This window comes from Carettochelys insculpta, chromosome 3 (genome assembly GCF_033958435.1).
Source record: "Carettochelys insculpta isolate YL-2023 chromosome 3, ASM3395843v1, whole genome shotgun sequence".
NCBI classification, from domain to species: domain Eukaryota; kingdom Metazoa; phylum Chordata; order Testudines; family Carettochelyidae; genus Carettochelys; species Carettochelys insculpta.
This window is the reverse complement of record NC_134139.1, coordinates 83,203,567-83,219,511: the sequence shown is the minus strand read 5'-3', so window position 1 is coordinate 83,219,511 and position 15,945 is coordinate 83,203,567. Positions and strand designations below refer to the sequence as shown.

Below are 15,945 nucleotides of genomic sequence, written 5' to 3'. Positions count from 1 at the left end.
TGTATCACTAACTTCCTGGACAGATGAGTAGAATTTTGTTGTGGGTTCAGCAGCCAAACATCTACACACCCTGCAAATGATCAGCTTCGTCCTCCAACTTCAGTTACCAAGTGAAGGGAGTTAGAGGCTATATTTTATGATTCTGGTAGAACACCACTCTCCAAAGTCTCTCGACTGGGCTTGCCTTCTTTCCCAGGTTACCTATGCAAAACAGTCTTTGATATGAAGATGTCTGAGATAGCAAGTGACTAACACTTTTACAATCAACACTGTAAAATTTCTTGAGGTCTGCTCTGGGGATTTAATAGCTTCCCCAGTTATTGCTCTGTCCAAAAACATTGCGGGGGTAACATCTACATTTATGTGAAGATCAACGCCCGTCAGTCAACCTTCTAATTGATCATGTTTAATGGGATGCTCTGTATCGTACAGACTTGGTGCCTTTTGTCAACCCTGGGGCTTCTGGCCTGCACAAGGAGTATGGGAAACTCTCTTGTGAATCTCCACTCCACAGCTGCAAAGATGGATTTTAGATAAGTCGACTCCAGCTATGGAATTCTCATAGCTGGATTTGCACCTTTAAAATCAATTTTACCCGGCCTAAATTTTTAATTCCCTGAAAATAATGACTATTTTTTCACTGCAAAAATGCTCAGAACTTAGTCAAGGCTATTTCATATCACTACACTTCAATTTTTCATAATTACATGTACAGATATGTAATTTTGTCTCATTGAAGTTTTACACGTTGAAAAGCGTCAAAGAATTTGTTGCAAAAAGGCATTATTTTCCTTCAAAAGTCATCCCATTAGCTGTTAAAAACCCAAGATATTTTTCAAAATATGATTAATTTTCATATAACACACACAAAACCTCCTCAAATGCCAAAGTTTCCCAGTTTGCCTGCAAACATTTTGTCCAATTCTAGTTTTAAGAAACACACCTCTTTCAGGTAGACATGCTCCTATTTCCTTTTTACCAGACTCTTATACCTTTCATAATAAAAATCATAGAAACGTAGGGCTAGAAGGGAGTAAGCTAGGAATATCAGTATTCCTTCACGCAAAAACCACAGGATACTTGTAACTATTTTCATTACTGGTGAGGAAGATAATTATGGAAATGATGATGACAACTCACATTTCATCCTCTGTCCTCCCTTTCCTCTGCCCAGAAAGAGCCGTTCCTCAGATGGGAGGCCCATTTATCAAGGATTCTGTGAGAGATTGCAAACCTAAATCTTGCAATTCACTCAAGTAGGAACTGTTGGCAAAAGCATTTTAAAAATCTCATGGCAGACAGACTGGTGATGGGCTATTCCTTTGGAAGGCAAAAAGAAAAAAAAATCCCCAATTTTGCTCTTTGACAGTTTTTCATGTCAGTAATCATGAAAGTGTCAAAGCTGTGGATTAAAATTTCCATCCTTTGCAAATATACCTACAATAAAAACGGACTTTTGTTTTTTTAACATACAGACTTTGTGATGGCTTTAAAATAGACTATTTTGACTAGCTTGAAAGAGGTAACTTCTTTGCCCACTCCCATCTTTTTATAATCATTTTTCCTTCCATTCCTCTCACTTCCACTTAGGCCCACCGATGCCAGGGGGAGGGGGAAGAGAACAAGGTGGGCAAGTGCACTGGCCCTGAAGACTCAAAGGGGCACAGAGCTCCCCACTATCACTGCTGCTACCATGGCAGCGGCTGGAGCTCTGGGACTCATTGAATTGCTGCCAGCACCCCACTTCCTGGGACTGAGGGCTGAGAGGAGCACTCTGATCTGGGCAGCGCTAAGGGCTGACTTCTCTCAGCCCCGTACCTTCCACCCTCAGCCCCGCCCCTTCTGCGGCACCGATTCAGCTCCTCCCACACCTTGTCCTGGTCCCACAGTTGCTGTTGGCCCAGCTGCTTCCACTTATCCAGCTTTTCCTGCCATGAACCACCATGGCTGTTGGGCAGGTCTACACAGCCGAGTTATTTCAAAATAATTATCCTAGCACTGACACACCACAACCGCTATCTCGAAATTATTTCAGGTGGCTTATTTCAAAACAGGTAAACCTCATTCCATAAGGAATTCGATAGCTATTTTGAAAAAGGGGCTGTGTAGGCAGGGAAGAGAGACCATTTCAAAATAAGCCATAGCGCACTCTATTTCTAAATAGGCTGTGTACTTGTAGAGCCTCTACAAGTAAACCCTCGATTTAATGGATCCTCTCACAATAGATTTTGGAAATAACGGATGCTGTCTGCCAGCCCCACTGACCCTGCAAAATAAATGCCAGACACTCACCAGAGCTGTCTCCCAGGCTGGAGGGGCCACCAAGGCCAGAAGCGGGGTGGGGTGGAGCTGCAGTGGGATGCAGAAGCTGTCCTTCCCCAGCCCCATGTGCATGGAGCATGTTGGCATCCAGCTGCAGCTACTTGCAATGGCCCTCAGGAGCAGCCAGGGTGTTGGAGGCTGCTGCCTGCTGGCAGCCTGAGGGCCACCGTGCTCTGCCTTGGCACAGGTGGCTTAGAGCTGGGGGCTGGAGAAGCTACAGCCCTGAGAGCTGCAGGAGATGGAAGGAGCCAGGCCAGCATTCAGCGCCTCTCCTGGTAATTGGGAGAAGGAGATGGAAGCGTGAGCGGAAGAATGGGGCAGGAGGGGGGCAGAGGACAAGAACAAGTGACGAACTGGAAAGGTCAGTGCATCATACAGTATAACCATTCAGATATAACGGACTTTTGGCACTAATGGACACCCCTATCCCCCATTAGTCCGTTAAATCGAGTGTTTACCATTGATAGAAGTGACTGTTGGAGGGATTTCCTGGCAAAACTTCCGCTGACAGAGTGCATCTGCACATAAAAGCAGATCAAAAGAGCCATCTGCTCTGCCAACAGAGAGCAGCCAGACTGCCTGACCCTCTCTTGACAGAGCAGCCAACCAGAAGCTCTGCAAACAGGGCTGCCTGGTGAACCAGAAGCCCTATCTGTCAACAAATGGGCCCCAGAACATCTAAATGGCTGTTTTGTCAACAGGAAACTGTAGACACAGGTGTAAAACCTGAATGCAGATGTGCCAAGTTTTGTCATCAGACAGTGGACAAAGCACATTGTGCGTAGACACTCCATGGGTTTTTCTGACAAAAGCTCAGTTTTGTCAGGAAAAAACCTCTCATGCAGACACAGCCCTAGAGAAATTCATAGGCCCATGGTTGCTTCTGGTGTTTTTCCCCCCACATCATTAAAAATAGAACACCTGAAGACTTGAACCCGCTGAACACTGCATTGGAGAACTTTGTGGCCTGATTCAAAACTTCTGAGCGCCCACAAAACCTGTGGAAGTCAGCAGGAGCTGAGGCTGATCAGTATCAGACATCAGGCTCTTGGAAACTCTTTCCTCAAAGTATCACCACCTAGAATCTTTTCACTCATAAGAAACCATGCTTTGATTTTTTCCCCCCGTGTCATTCATATGACTAAACCCCATTTAGCTTGTTGACTCTGACATTGGGAATGATATGCTGTTGCTTGCAGTATGCTGCTTCCATGTGTATACTTTGCACTCATACTGACCAGGAAGAAAATTTGAGTCCTCAATATAACAGAACACTTATTTCACAAAGAGTTGATTCACAGTTAGTTCGGGGCAGAACACGATTCACACAAGTCCAAAGCATATTCAGTTGGTAGTGAAGACCACATATCCCTTGACTGCCTCCCTCCAACATCCTTTCCATGTTGCTACTCACTTCGAAATCCTAAAACTACACACAAAGAAGAGAGACAGCTTTTCATACCCGATTCACCCCACTCCCCGATGGCTCCATTTTCTCATCATCCCCATGATTTAAACTCCTTGTGGCTCTTTCTCCTGATCTTGAAACCTGCTTCTTCCCAGCAGGAGAATTCCATTAGGGCTATTAGATCTCTGAGCTTGCAGCTGCTGCTGCCTCATGACTTATACCTATGCCATTTTCACAGCACTATATGTAGCTCAAAATCAAGAGGAAAAAAAGTGGGGATGGTGAAGCCACACTCCCAGAAAAGTATCATCCAGCGTAGTCCAGCAAGCTCTCAAGTTGAACCTGCCAGGCAAATGCAAAAGAGGAAGCCCTCAGACAACGTGAAGAAGATCTACTGAGACTGAAAGACAGCAACTGGCATATTCCTGCAGCCAGTTAGAAGTTTTGTCCCGAGAAAGGGCGAGGTGGAGGAGTCTTGCAGATGACCTATGTTCCACCCAGAGTACAAAAGTTTTAAGTCAAGTAAGTGGTGGCAGTATAAAGAACAGTTCCTATGGCATCTGCAGTACCTCAGAAAATGGCAGTCAAGTCACTAAAGCTAGGCAACACTCAGTAATTTTTTCTCCTGTACCAACTTTGTATGTTTTTCCCTCTGCATTTCTATGCTCAGTATTTTGCTTTGAGTGCTGCAACTGAAGGGACCAAGCAGCTCAAAGCAAAAATCTGAAAGTGCCAATTTTGTCTGTTGTAGTTTCAGCTGGTTGAAGTCATGCAGCGCATGGCTTCCATTCAAAATCCACCACTCAGGCTGTCTGGAAAAAAAAAATCTCAGCAATTTTACAACAAATTTCAAGCCTACTTGGGTTGATTTACCATTTTGGATGGTAAACTGAGGATAACTCTGCTCCAAACTACCTAATTTCATGGTCTGTAAGAGTGTTTTATTTCAAGGTTGCATTAAACTTGAAATCTCACACTGAAACACAAACCTCTGCCAGTCAAAACCAAAAACAAAAGTGCACACACAGTCTTGCAAACCTCACTTCATTTTGCATTTATAATGCAACCTAAAACCAGGTAAGGTTGACCTCATGTGCACTTTTGTTATAAAGTTTCACAGAAGTTGGTCCTGGAAGCTTTTAAGTACAGCAATATAGTCATGTTCTCCAAACACTGTATTTAATTAAAAGAGTGCATTAGCAATCTCTTATTGTTACCTACTGCCAGATTTTGCTTGTGTCTGCTGGTCTGCAACCTGAAAACTGATTTGTTTAGATCATTTCCGTGGAAAGTTCCCTCTTCTGTCCCGAGATTTGCCATTTGTGGGTCCTGTATCTCACCACTGCTGAGACTACAGATGGTCTTCTCACCAACTTCAAACAGCGATATAAGGAAAGTGAGGCTACCCCCATCACACCTGTGTCCAAAGTACTTTTCAGCTGGAAGTTTCATTTTGCAGCATTGATTGTGTCACAGCTAGATCCGACTTCAGTACATTCTAAATAAACTGTGTATAATTCATGGCGAGAGATAAATCAATTCACTTCTGCAACTGGAAATTCAGCTCAGAAACCTGTCCTTCCCTTCCCTGCCTCCTTAGCTTTATTCTAATTTACCTAATTCAGACTTAGATAACGAGCATTTCCATCAGTTTCTCTAACATGAAAAAACTTCCATGGGGCGGGAGGGGGGCGGGGTGAGAGGACAACAAAATTGCAGGTGGCAGGGACCCTGATGTGTTATGAAGCAGGAATACTATATTTGAGAAGTGTTTATACTTTTTTTATTTGATTAATTATGTAAGTAAACATACTGGGAACCAGTGAAGGACTTGACCTTGGGGAGGCTGAGGTTTTCCATACAACAAGCAGGCCAGGTGCATTGTGTTGGGTTGTTCTCATCTCTCTCTTCATCTGCGTCTGAGGTACCAAACTCTGAGTGCTGAGTCTCTGGAGAGCTAACAGGGCTGAAATGGATTTCTGGTGTGTGAACACAAAGTCACCAAGGAAGTTACTTTAGTAAGTGAACAGAAGCAGCAGTCTTTTATTAAAGATATTTGGTTTCATTTGCCATTATAAGCTGACTGCAATGTAATGGGATATTGGCTGTTTTTACTCAGTTTTGGATCAATTGATTTTTTCCTCGCCATGAATTAAACTCATTTTATTTAGAGCAGTTGTTTTCAGCTTGTGATCCATGGACCCCGGGAACCTCTGAAGACTGTTTAGGTTTCTGAAGAGATCAGCACCACGATTCAAAACATGTGAGGAGGCCTGCAAATGAAAAGTCTCAAAACAACAGATTCAGAGACACTAAAACTATAATTTGAAGATAAAGGCACTGTGCTACTTGTTATGGGAAAAATTCTATACAATTTAATATAGAATGATAACCTTGTCAATAGAATAGATAGGTGCATTTAGGTTAATAATAGATTAGTTTAACTGTAAATGTGAGGCTGTCCTGAAGTAAGGCAATGTAGTGGAAGATGTACATGTGTGATTGTGTACAATTTGTGAAATGAACCACAGCATAAAACTGCTTTGATTTTTTAATGCTTACTTTTTTCTCCTTCCTCCCCCCCGCAAAAAAAAATCAATCCCAATATTTACCTAGACAAGTTAATTTTTCATCAATAGTCTCCCAAATTTTTTGATTTTTGTAACAAATATGTTTTCACATTTTAAGCAATATAAAAAAAGAAATAAATTATGAAAAATACAAGGGCCTTAATTATATTCTACACACTGGTTTAATGGCTTTAATTATATATTTTTTAAAATAATTTCCATATAGTTTCTTGGTTAACTGCTGTTTCATCCCTGTTTAATTTTATAGAGCATTGAATAATGTCCAATATTAAATTGCATTCAGTGAGCGTATAACCAGTCACTGTAGAGGAATATGACAAATTCCATATATGCCAAGACATCAGATTGCAATGAGATAAAATGTAACTACACTATGCTCCAGGAGCGAGATCAAAGATGGCAAATATTCTGCCCCCCCCCCCGCCAAAGAAATTGCAAACCAAATACATAGGGGAATATTCTCAAAAGCTTTTTGTCCTATTACTGCAGAGGTGTTAACGGTCTACTCGGTCTTGACTGGTCCCCTACAGCATTAACTCCTTATGGTAAACAGTTTGTTCCACTTTGTGTTTAGCTGTGACACTTCCATGAGTACCTTAACTCAAAGAGCTTTGTGTAAGCCTCGGCCTCATCTCTTCCAACAGCAGCGTTTGGTACAATAAATTATATAACTTCACCCACAGTCTCTCTAAAAACCCAACCAACACCTAGGCACCCAATTCCAACCAAAGTTCACCTAGAACTGGGTGTTTCAAGCCCCATTAGTACATGTGAAAATTCCCTCAAGAAAATTATAAAATTATCATGAGAACAATTTCACAGTTAAAGGAGGAGAAAGATGCTGAAAAAACAAGTTCACACAGAAATAATAAGCGTAGATTAGTAACAGAGAGAAAAAGCCATGCTAGTCTATATAATATCGAAACAAAAAAGCGGCAAAGTAGCACCTTAAAGAGTAACAAAATAACTTACTAGGTGAGCTTTCATTCGACAGACCCACTTCTTCAGACCATAACCTGACCAGAACAGACTCAATATTTAAGGCATAGAGAACCAAAAATAGTAATCAAGGTTGATAAAACAGGAAAAAAAGTTATCAAGGTCAGCAAATCAGAGAGCAGAGGGATGCGGGGTGGAGTCAAGAATTAGATTAAGCCAACTATGCAAAAGATCCCCTATCATGTCCCAGAAAATTTGCATCCCAGTTCAAACCACATGTTAATGTGTCCAATTTGAATATGAAAGAGTTCATCAGTCTCTCTTTCCAAAGCAGTGTGAAAATTCTTCTTCAATAAGATACAAACTCTTAAGTCATTAACAGAATGGCCCACTCCATTAAAATGTAGACTAACTGGTTTGGGGATCAGGAGTGTTTTGATGTCTGTTTTGTGCCCATTAACAGGGCCAGACGAATACCCAGAGACCAGCTACTCCAAGATAGGCCCAAAAAAGCCAAACACAAAACACCACTGGTCATCACCTACAGCCCCCAACTCAAACCACTGCAACGCATTATTAAAGACCTACAACCTATCCTTAATCAGGATGCCACACTCCAGAAGGCCCTGGGTGACATGCCTGTTTTCTCCTATAGACATCCTCCCAACCTTATGAGGATTCTCACCAACAGCCACAGTCTATACCACAGGAACACCAGTCCTGGGACTTTTCCTTGCAACAAAGCCCGCCGCCAGCTTTGTCCACATATCTATTCTGGAGATTCCATTACTGGACCTAACCAGGTTAGTCACAAAATCACAGGCACACCCTCATGTTCCTCAACTAACATCATATATGCCATCGTGTGCCAACAATGCCCAGATGCTTTGTATATTGGACAGACTTCAAACTCTGTCAGACAGAGTTAATGGGCAGAAAACAGACATCAAAAACACTCCTGATCCACAAACCGGTTAGTCTACATTTTAATGGAGTGGACGATTCTGTTAATGTCTTACGAGTTTGCATCTTATTGAAGAAAAATTTTCATACTGCTTTGGAAAGAGAAACTGATGAACTCTCTTTCATATTCAAATTTGACACATTAACATGTGGTTTGAACTGGGACGCAAATTTTCTGGGACACTATAGGGGCCCCTTTGCATACTTGGCTTAATCTAATTCTTGACCTCTCCCCCACCCCCTGCTCTATGGTTTGCTCACCTTGATAATTTTTTTTTCTGATTTGTCAACCTTGTTTACTATTTTTGGTTCTCTATATCTTAAATATTGAGTCTGTTCTGATATGGCTATCGTGTGAAGAAGTGGGTCTGTCTCGGAAAAGCTCATCTAATAAATTATTTTGTTAGTCTTTAAACTGCTGCTTTACTGCCTTTTTGTTTTGATAAGCATAGATGGAGACCCCAGATCATAAATGAAAGGTCTAATCAGGAACATTTTCAGAAATGTGATCTGTTGATTTGCTGTGTTAAATATTCCTGTTGCAGGCTGGATAATCTTATCCAGGAGTTTTATTTCTTACAGACTCCTTGTGTCACTGTTTATTAGAGAGCAGTGAAATTGCGTCTAGGTACCCCATAGCTTTACAACTCCAGAAATGTTATATTATGAACAATAACTTCACGTGGAGTCACCCGATACCTCCAAGCACCTACATAGCAAGGCACAAAGATGTACTGATCTGGATTTTCCAAGCAGCACATAGGAACTGGAGAAGAGTGCAGAAGGGCGTGGTTGTGTTGGATTACAATACCAATCACCAGTGAAAGAAGTGTTCCATTATCATCTCTTTCTTTGAGAAAGGACAACAGTTGGGACTGAAGACATGAGTCCATGAAAGTGACTAATTAAGTTACACTCCTCCTCATTTTCATATTAGGTAAAAACCTGGCCTCTGATGTGGTAGGTCCTTATTGGGATGGGTGGGGGGAGGCTCTATTAGCCCTTAAGATTCAAATTACTTGGACCTAGAGCAACAACCATCCTTCAAAGTTGTCAGGCCCAGTTTAGAAAGGAACTCTGGATGCCATGTGCACATTGTGGTTATGATCAATAAAGATTCTCAGAGGCTGGAGACATTTCTACTGGGTCCCTGGCCACCCAAGTGCACACAGAATGGGTTTACTGAAGACTCTACGCCCTACTGGAAGAGCCCTGATAACCTTATTCAGACGTGGCAAGGATTAATCAAATTTCCATGGAGGAGAGCTATCCAGAAGGAATCTTTCTGCCGATTATCAAAATCTTTTCCAAGATGATAATCCTACCTAACAATCAGCTGGGATTGTCTTCTCTAGGAGCTGAACTGACTCATGTTAGAGCCTTGGTTGACTTCATATCAGGGATTCAGACAGGGCTAGAATGTGGACCACACATAAGATGACTAAAAGTTTAACATGACTCAAATGGAAAATATCACCATTTGTTCTTTCTTGTTAATATTTTAGAGTTTCATTTTCCTGGAAACATTTCAGGGCAGGAAAGGCTTCTGGGTCATTTGAATAACTACCCAAATGAAATTCTTTGCTTTTTGAGCCTTTACTAGATTGTTTTATTACAATATCATTATTGACTTTTATTTACATATGAAGAAATCATTGTCTCCACCATAAGACTCATTGTCTTTAGCAGATTCCCTGCTGCATGTGCTTTCTCCTGGTCATTTCACATTTAGGCTCACTGACACTCAGTCAGAACTATAAACAAAACTCTGCTCCCAGTTCCACACATAATTCCCATTGACTTCACCAGGTGTCAGTGGACTTCTGTAAAAATTGTGTGCAGATGTACAAGGACAGAAACTGGCTCTGCATGTTGACTAATATTACATCACAAGTCCAAGAGATATTGAAAAAATAGTACAAGCTTAAAAGCTAACTACGTAGCAAAATAATTTCAAATTTGAGCTGAGTTTCTCCAGAATATAATAAGGCACATTACAAGTAAGGGAAAAAACCCTAACATGTTCCTTATTTACCATAGCACTGGTCTCCAGTACCTCTCTCATGTACTACCCAAGTCATAACTGTTTAAAACCAAAATAGTGTAAATGACAAATGGATTTGGATGCCTCAAATAAAGTGATATTGGTGTACTGCAGCCGTTAAGTTTTGGTCTGCAACTTGCCAAGTCATCTTCTGCATCTATTCCTCTGATTTACAGAGCTGTGAATCTTGTGTATCTAGAATTCAAGCAGCAGCAGCGGCAGCACAAGAATGTGGGGGACAGGGCGAGAAGAGAAAAAGAACAGTGAAACCATACCTAGCAGATACATTTTAGACATTAGTGTAACTGTAATAGTTCAAGGATATAAGTTACTGGAAGGAATATCTATAGGTTTTTTTTAAAGGGGAAAAAAAGGTGACAGACAATGATCCTTCTCTGAATTTCACATCAGATCTACCAACACATGATTTCTGCCAAGTACATTAAAAACCAACCACTAAGCAAAATATTACTGTAAATATTTTCTCCAAAGTCCCTGCCTTTGTGAATGATAATTTCTAAATACTGACTTGATATTTTGTCTGTTTAAGCGGATATATGTGGAAGGAGTGGATGGAGACTACCCCTATTCCTAATGATCCAAACTGTTAACAAGGGTCCTTTGCTCTTTATATTTTGTTGATGAACGCTCATTAGCTTGCAGTTAAGAGTATATACACAGAAGTGCTAAGGGATAGCGTGTGTGTTTGGTTTTTCCACTAAGAAATTCTTTGATGATTTTCCACACTTAAATAGCACAACATATTTTAAAATATTTTTTTCTTTCTAGTTGGAAAAACCCTTGTTCCCTATTACTTTACAATACTGAGTGACTTCACATACATGAATTATTGCTCGCAAATAAAGTAGAGAAGAGGGGAGTATATGAGATGTTCATAACTTAAATGGGTTACAACAGTTGTATTGGGCTTCTTCTTGAACAATCAGTAAAATCCTGGTGCAATGCTTCACACCAGCAAATCCTGGTACAAGAAAACAAAATGTAGAATTCTATGGATATTTTCTCTACAGTCAGAAGGGACCTCAGGAGGTCATCTAGTCCAGCCCCTGCCTAAAGCGGGATCAGCCACAACCAAATCATCCCAGTCATGACTATGTCAAGCCAGGATTTACAAACCTCTAGGAGTGGAGATTCCACCACCTCTCTCAGTAATGCATTCCAGTTCTTCACCACCCTCCTGGTGAAATAGTTTTTCCTACTATCCAACCTACACCTCTCCCTCTAACTTCAGACCATTGCTCCTTGATCTGACATCTGTCACCACTGAGAACAGTCGTTCTTCATCCTCTTTAGAGCCCCTTTTCAGAAAGTTGAAGACTGCTATCAAATCACTCCTCAATATTCTTTTTTGCAAACTAAATAAGCCAAAATCTCTCAGCATCGCCTCATAGGTCATGTGCTCCAGCTCCCTAATAATTTTCATTACCCTCTGCTGAACCCTCTCCAGTGCGTTCACATCCTTTCTATACTGGAGGTCCCAAAACTGGACACAATACTCCAGCTGTGGCCTCACCAGTGCCAAGTAGAGGGCAATAACTTCTCTAGATCTGCTGGAAATGCTTCCCCAATGCACCCCAGTATGTTGTTAGCCTTCTTGGCTATAAGGGCACACTGTTGACTCACACCCAGATTCTCATCCACTGTAATCCTCTTTTTCTGCTACACTGCTACTTAACCAGTCAGTCCCCAGCCTGTAACAATGCTTGAGATTCTTCCATTCCAAGTGCAGGACTCTGCATTTGTGCTTGTTGAACCTCTGCAGATTTCTTTTTGCCCAATCCTCCAATTTGTCTAGGTCACTCTGGACCCTATCCCTACCCTCCAATGTATCTTCCCAACCACCTACCTTAGCATCTGTGATGGAGTGGGGGATACCTCTGTGTGTGTGTGTGTGTGTGTGTGTGTGTGTGTGTGTGTGTGTGGGGCTCACAGAGGGTGTGGGGCTCCTGCTGAGGGTAACCCTGACAACCACGTAACACCTTTGTACTGCAGACAAAGGAGGAGGTGGAGCCTGAGGGGTTTGAATTGGAACTGGGAGTTGGAAGCAGTTAGTCTGGGCTGGGAGAGAGAGAGACACAAAGGAGGGGGCAAGGCCCCGGCTCTGGGGGCCCCTCGGGGCCTCCTCTCCCCAACATGGATTGGACTGGCTGTCTCTGCCTGCTGTACTGACTCCTCTGTATGATGCTGTGTCCTGTCGGCTAATAAACCTGCTGTTTTCCTGCTGAGTGAGAGACTCTCCTGCCTGCGGACAGGGTGCAGAGCTTGGGGGACCCCAGAACCCCATCACAGCATCATCCACAAATTTGCTGAGGGTGCAATCCATCCCCTCATCCAGGTCATTAATAAAGATGTTGAACAGTACTGGCCCTAGAATAAATCCTTGGGGCATGTCACTTGAAACTGACCACCAGCCAGACACTGAGCTATTGACCACTACTTCTTGGGCCCATCCATGAAGCCTGTTTTCTATCCATCTTACCATCCATGCATCCAATCCATACCTCCTTTACTTATGGGCAAGAATGTTGTGGGAGACTGTATCAAAAGCTTTGCTAAAGTCAAGGTATATCACATCCACTGACTTCCCCATGATCAGAGACAGTTACCTCACCATAGAAGCTAATCAGATAGGTCAGGCATGACTTGCCCTCAATGAATCCATGTTGGACTACTCTTGGTCACTTGCACCTCTTCCAAGTGCCTCAAAATGGATTCCTTGAGGATTCCCTCCAATATTCTTCTGGGGACTGAGGTGAGGCTGACCCATCTGTAGTTCCCTGGATTGTTCTTTCCCTTTTTAAAGATGGGCACTACACTTGCCTTTTTCCAATCTTCCTGTACTTCTCCCGATCATCACACGTTTTCAAAGATAGTAGCCAAAGTCTCTGCAATGACAACTGCCAATTCCCTCAGTACCCTTGGATACATTAAATCTAGCCCATGGATGTGTGTGCTTCTAGCTTTTCTAAACGGCCCTTAATCTGTTCTTTCCCCACCAAGGGCTACCTACATCCTTCCATACTACATTGCCTAGTGCTGTAGCCGGGGAGCTGACCTTGCCCGTGAAGACTGAGGCAAAAAAAAGCTTTGAGTACTTCAGCCTTTCCTATGTCATATATCACCAGGTTACCTCCCCCATTCAGTAATGGCCTCATACCCTCCCCAATAACCCTCATTGTTAATATACCTGTAGAAGCCCTTCTTGTTGCCCTTCACATTCCTTGCTAGCTGCAGTTGCAATTGTGCTTTCACTTTCCTGATCACCGCCCCCGCAAGCATTCTCCAGCCACATTTTATACTCCTCCTTAGTCGTCTGTCCAAGTTTCCACTTCTTATACACACCCTTTTTGAGTTTAAGCTCACCAAGGATTTCCCTTGTAAGCCAAGCTGGTTGCCTACCACATTTGTTTTTCTTACTGTACATCAGGATGGCTTGTTCATGTGCCTTCCATAAGGCTTTAAAATACTGCCAGTTCTCCTGAATTGTTTTTTCCCTTCATATTAGCTTCCCAGGAGATCCTGCCCATCAGCTCACTCAGGGAGTCAAAGTCTGCTCTTCTGAAATCAATCAATATCCCACAGACATTTAAAAGAATCTAAATAATTACATAATAATTATTAGCACGGTGGAAACTGCTCCTCACCAGCGTAGTGAGCCAAGAGCTATGTCGTATGACTAGTTAATGAGTGGTCTGGGGGACAGGACTCTGACAACTCAGAAGTCACGTCTCCTGCTATATTCTATCCTGGCACTGATCAGACATGATGCTCGTTAGTCCCTGAGTAGAACTACTTTGCAGCTGGATTTGCATCTGCTCTGGTGGCACAGGGAGTTGACTTCTTTCATGGCATGTTTCAAGATACAGCTCTTTAATTTAGCTCTTCCATGATTTCAGCACACAGCTGATTGAGGAGGAATTTCTTTTCCCTGACAATGAGGATTGGATTAATGTAGCTGTTGTCAAATGATGAAAACATTAGGTTTTCATTGGGGTGTACTGAATTCCTACTTGATGAGTGAAATAGAACTAGAAAGATATGTATTTTCTTTCCCCAGGAAGCAGCTTCCCCCCCGCCCTTTTTTCTTTACTATTTAAACTCAATCTTTAACATATCCTGCTTCAATAATGACATATCAAGAACTATCATCATCATCTGGTATCTTAGGTGTGACATGAAATATTTTTTAAAACAAATTTACACAGTATGAGCTAGATTCTCCCTTAGGGACAGTGGTGTAAATTGAGAATAACTTCACTGAAGACAATTGAATTATGCCATTGTAAAAATGAATGCAAATAAAGGGAGAATCAGGCCCTGTATATCTTTGTTTTAGTGGGGAGGTAGCAGACCTTCTGCAATGACAAAGAGAACAAAAATAATAGGACTGACACATTCAATTGTTCTCATTTCATGTCTCTTCCCATCTCCTGATACAGGGTCAACAATGTCATGGATGGAATACAGAAATCCTGATCCTACCCTAACCAAAACATTCTTGTACATTAATACTCCCTTCTGACTGAAAATGCATTTCACTCGGTGATAGTGCCAAAACATTTTACATAGATTCTTTTGTCATGGAAAAACTTTGCCTTAGCAGGACCTATGGGCTGAACAGAAGATGAATACCAATACATGGCAGGGATGGGAGCCTTTTGACAGGCAAAGCAATGGCAATTATTATCCCGGACAAAAGAACGGAGAGTCACTTTTGCAAAATATGAAAAAAAAACATTGACAACCAAGAACTGCAGCAGACTGAGCAGTGGCAGGAAGAGTAAAACAGATGGCTACTCTCAATTTCTTTGCTGTTCATGCTAATTTAGGTGATTTTGTAATTATTTCAAACAAGTTTATAAACATCCTGATTCAGGTTTCCTTTTCACATGCTATGCTGGCAAAATAACCCTCATGCAACTACGTTTTGCAATATACAGTGTATTACAAAAAAAAAAAAATCTGCTAAGAGATACTAGGTAATACCATTGTACACCCCTGCAAAGGAAGGTTACCTTTAACTGCCGATTACGTCAGCAAGTGCAGCCACCCTCCTCCACCTTTCTAACAAGCACATCAGAGTATTTGCCACATATAACCAACCTGATAAAATTTTACCTCAAATCTACTTAAACTCGAGCTCTTCGAGCGAGACTTCTTGCGTAGATAGACTGAAAAGAATCGACGCACTGTGAACTTCTTCATATTCATTTCCATTGCCCCGTTTGAACTACGGTGCAGAGCAGATAGGAGCGGCAGTGATGAAGACTATCGCATCCCAGTTGCCCCTTATGTTAAATCCACAGAAGACAGATTAGCTCAGGGATCGGCTGCTGATTCATCAAGTCCTGTACAGCTAGATGCACAAAAGGGATATTACAAGAGCCATCAAATCTTGCAGTGTGCTGCTTGCGGCTCAGACCATAAGTGCTTTTTTTACTCTCTCTCTTTCCACTGTTTACATTTCAGTGCTGCAAGCTGAACTCTTTCCACTCCCTCCTCCCTCGCCTTAGGTCCTACTACAGCCAATCCGAGTCAGCTGCTCCTGCATACATAACAACCTCCAAAAGATGACAGCTCCCAACTCCCAGGCAGAACAGGTTTGCAATAAATATTGTGTGTCTATTGCTTGCATTCCTGTTCCCTCTTGGCTTGCT

At 42.1% G+C, this 15,945-nt stretch overlaps 1 protein-coding gene across 3 annotated transcripts in view; it reads right to left on the bottom strand.

Moving 5' to 3' along the window:
* Positions 1-15,945, bottom strand: part of RPS6KA2 (ribosomal protein S6 kinase A2) — a 473,151-nt gene that overhangs the window by 235,977 nt on the left and 221,229 nt on the right. The window contains exon 1 of one of the 3 annotated variants that reach the window (XM_074990257.1): positions 15,407-15,505. The exons of the other annotated variants lie outside the window; for them this stretch is intronic. Within the exon in view, the coding sequence (XP_074846358.1) occupies positions 15,407-15,505 (99 nt within the window). Of the gene's footprint in view, positions 1-15,406; positions 15,506-15,945 lie in introns of those variants that run through there. 3 annotated transcript variants of the gene reach the window in all.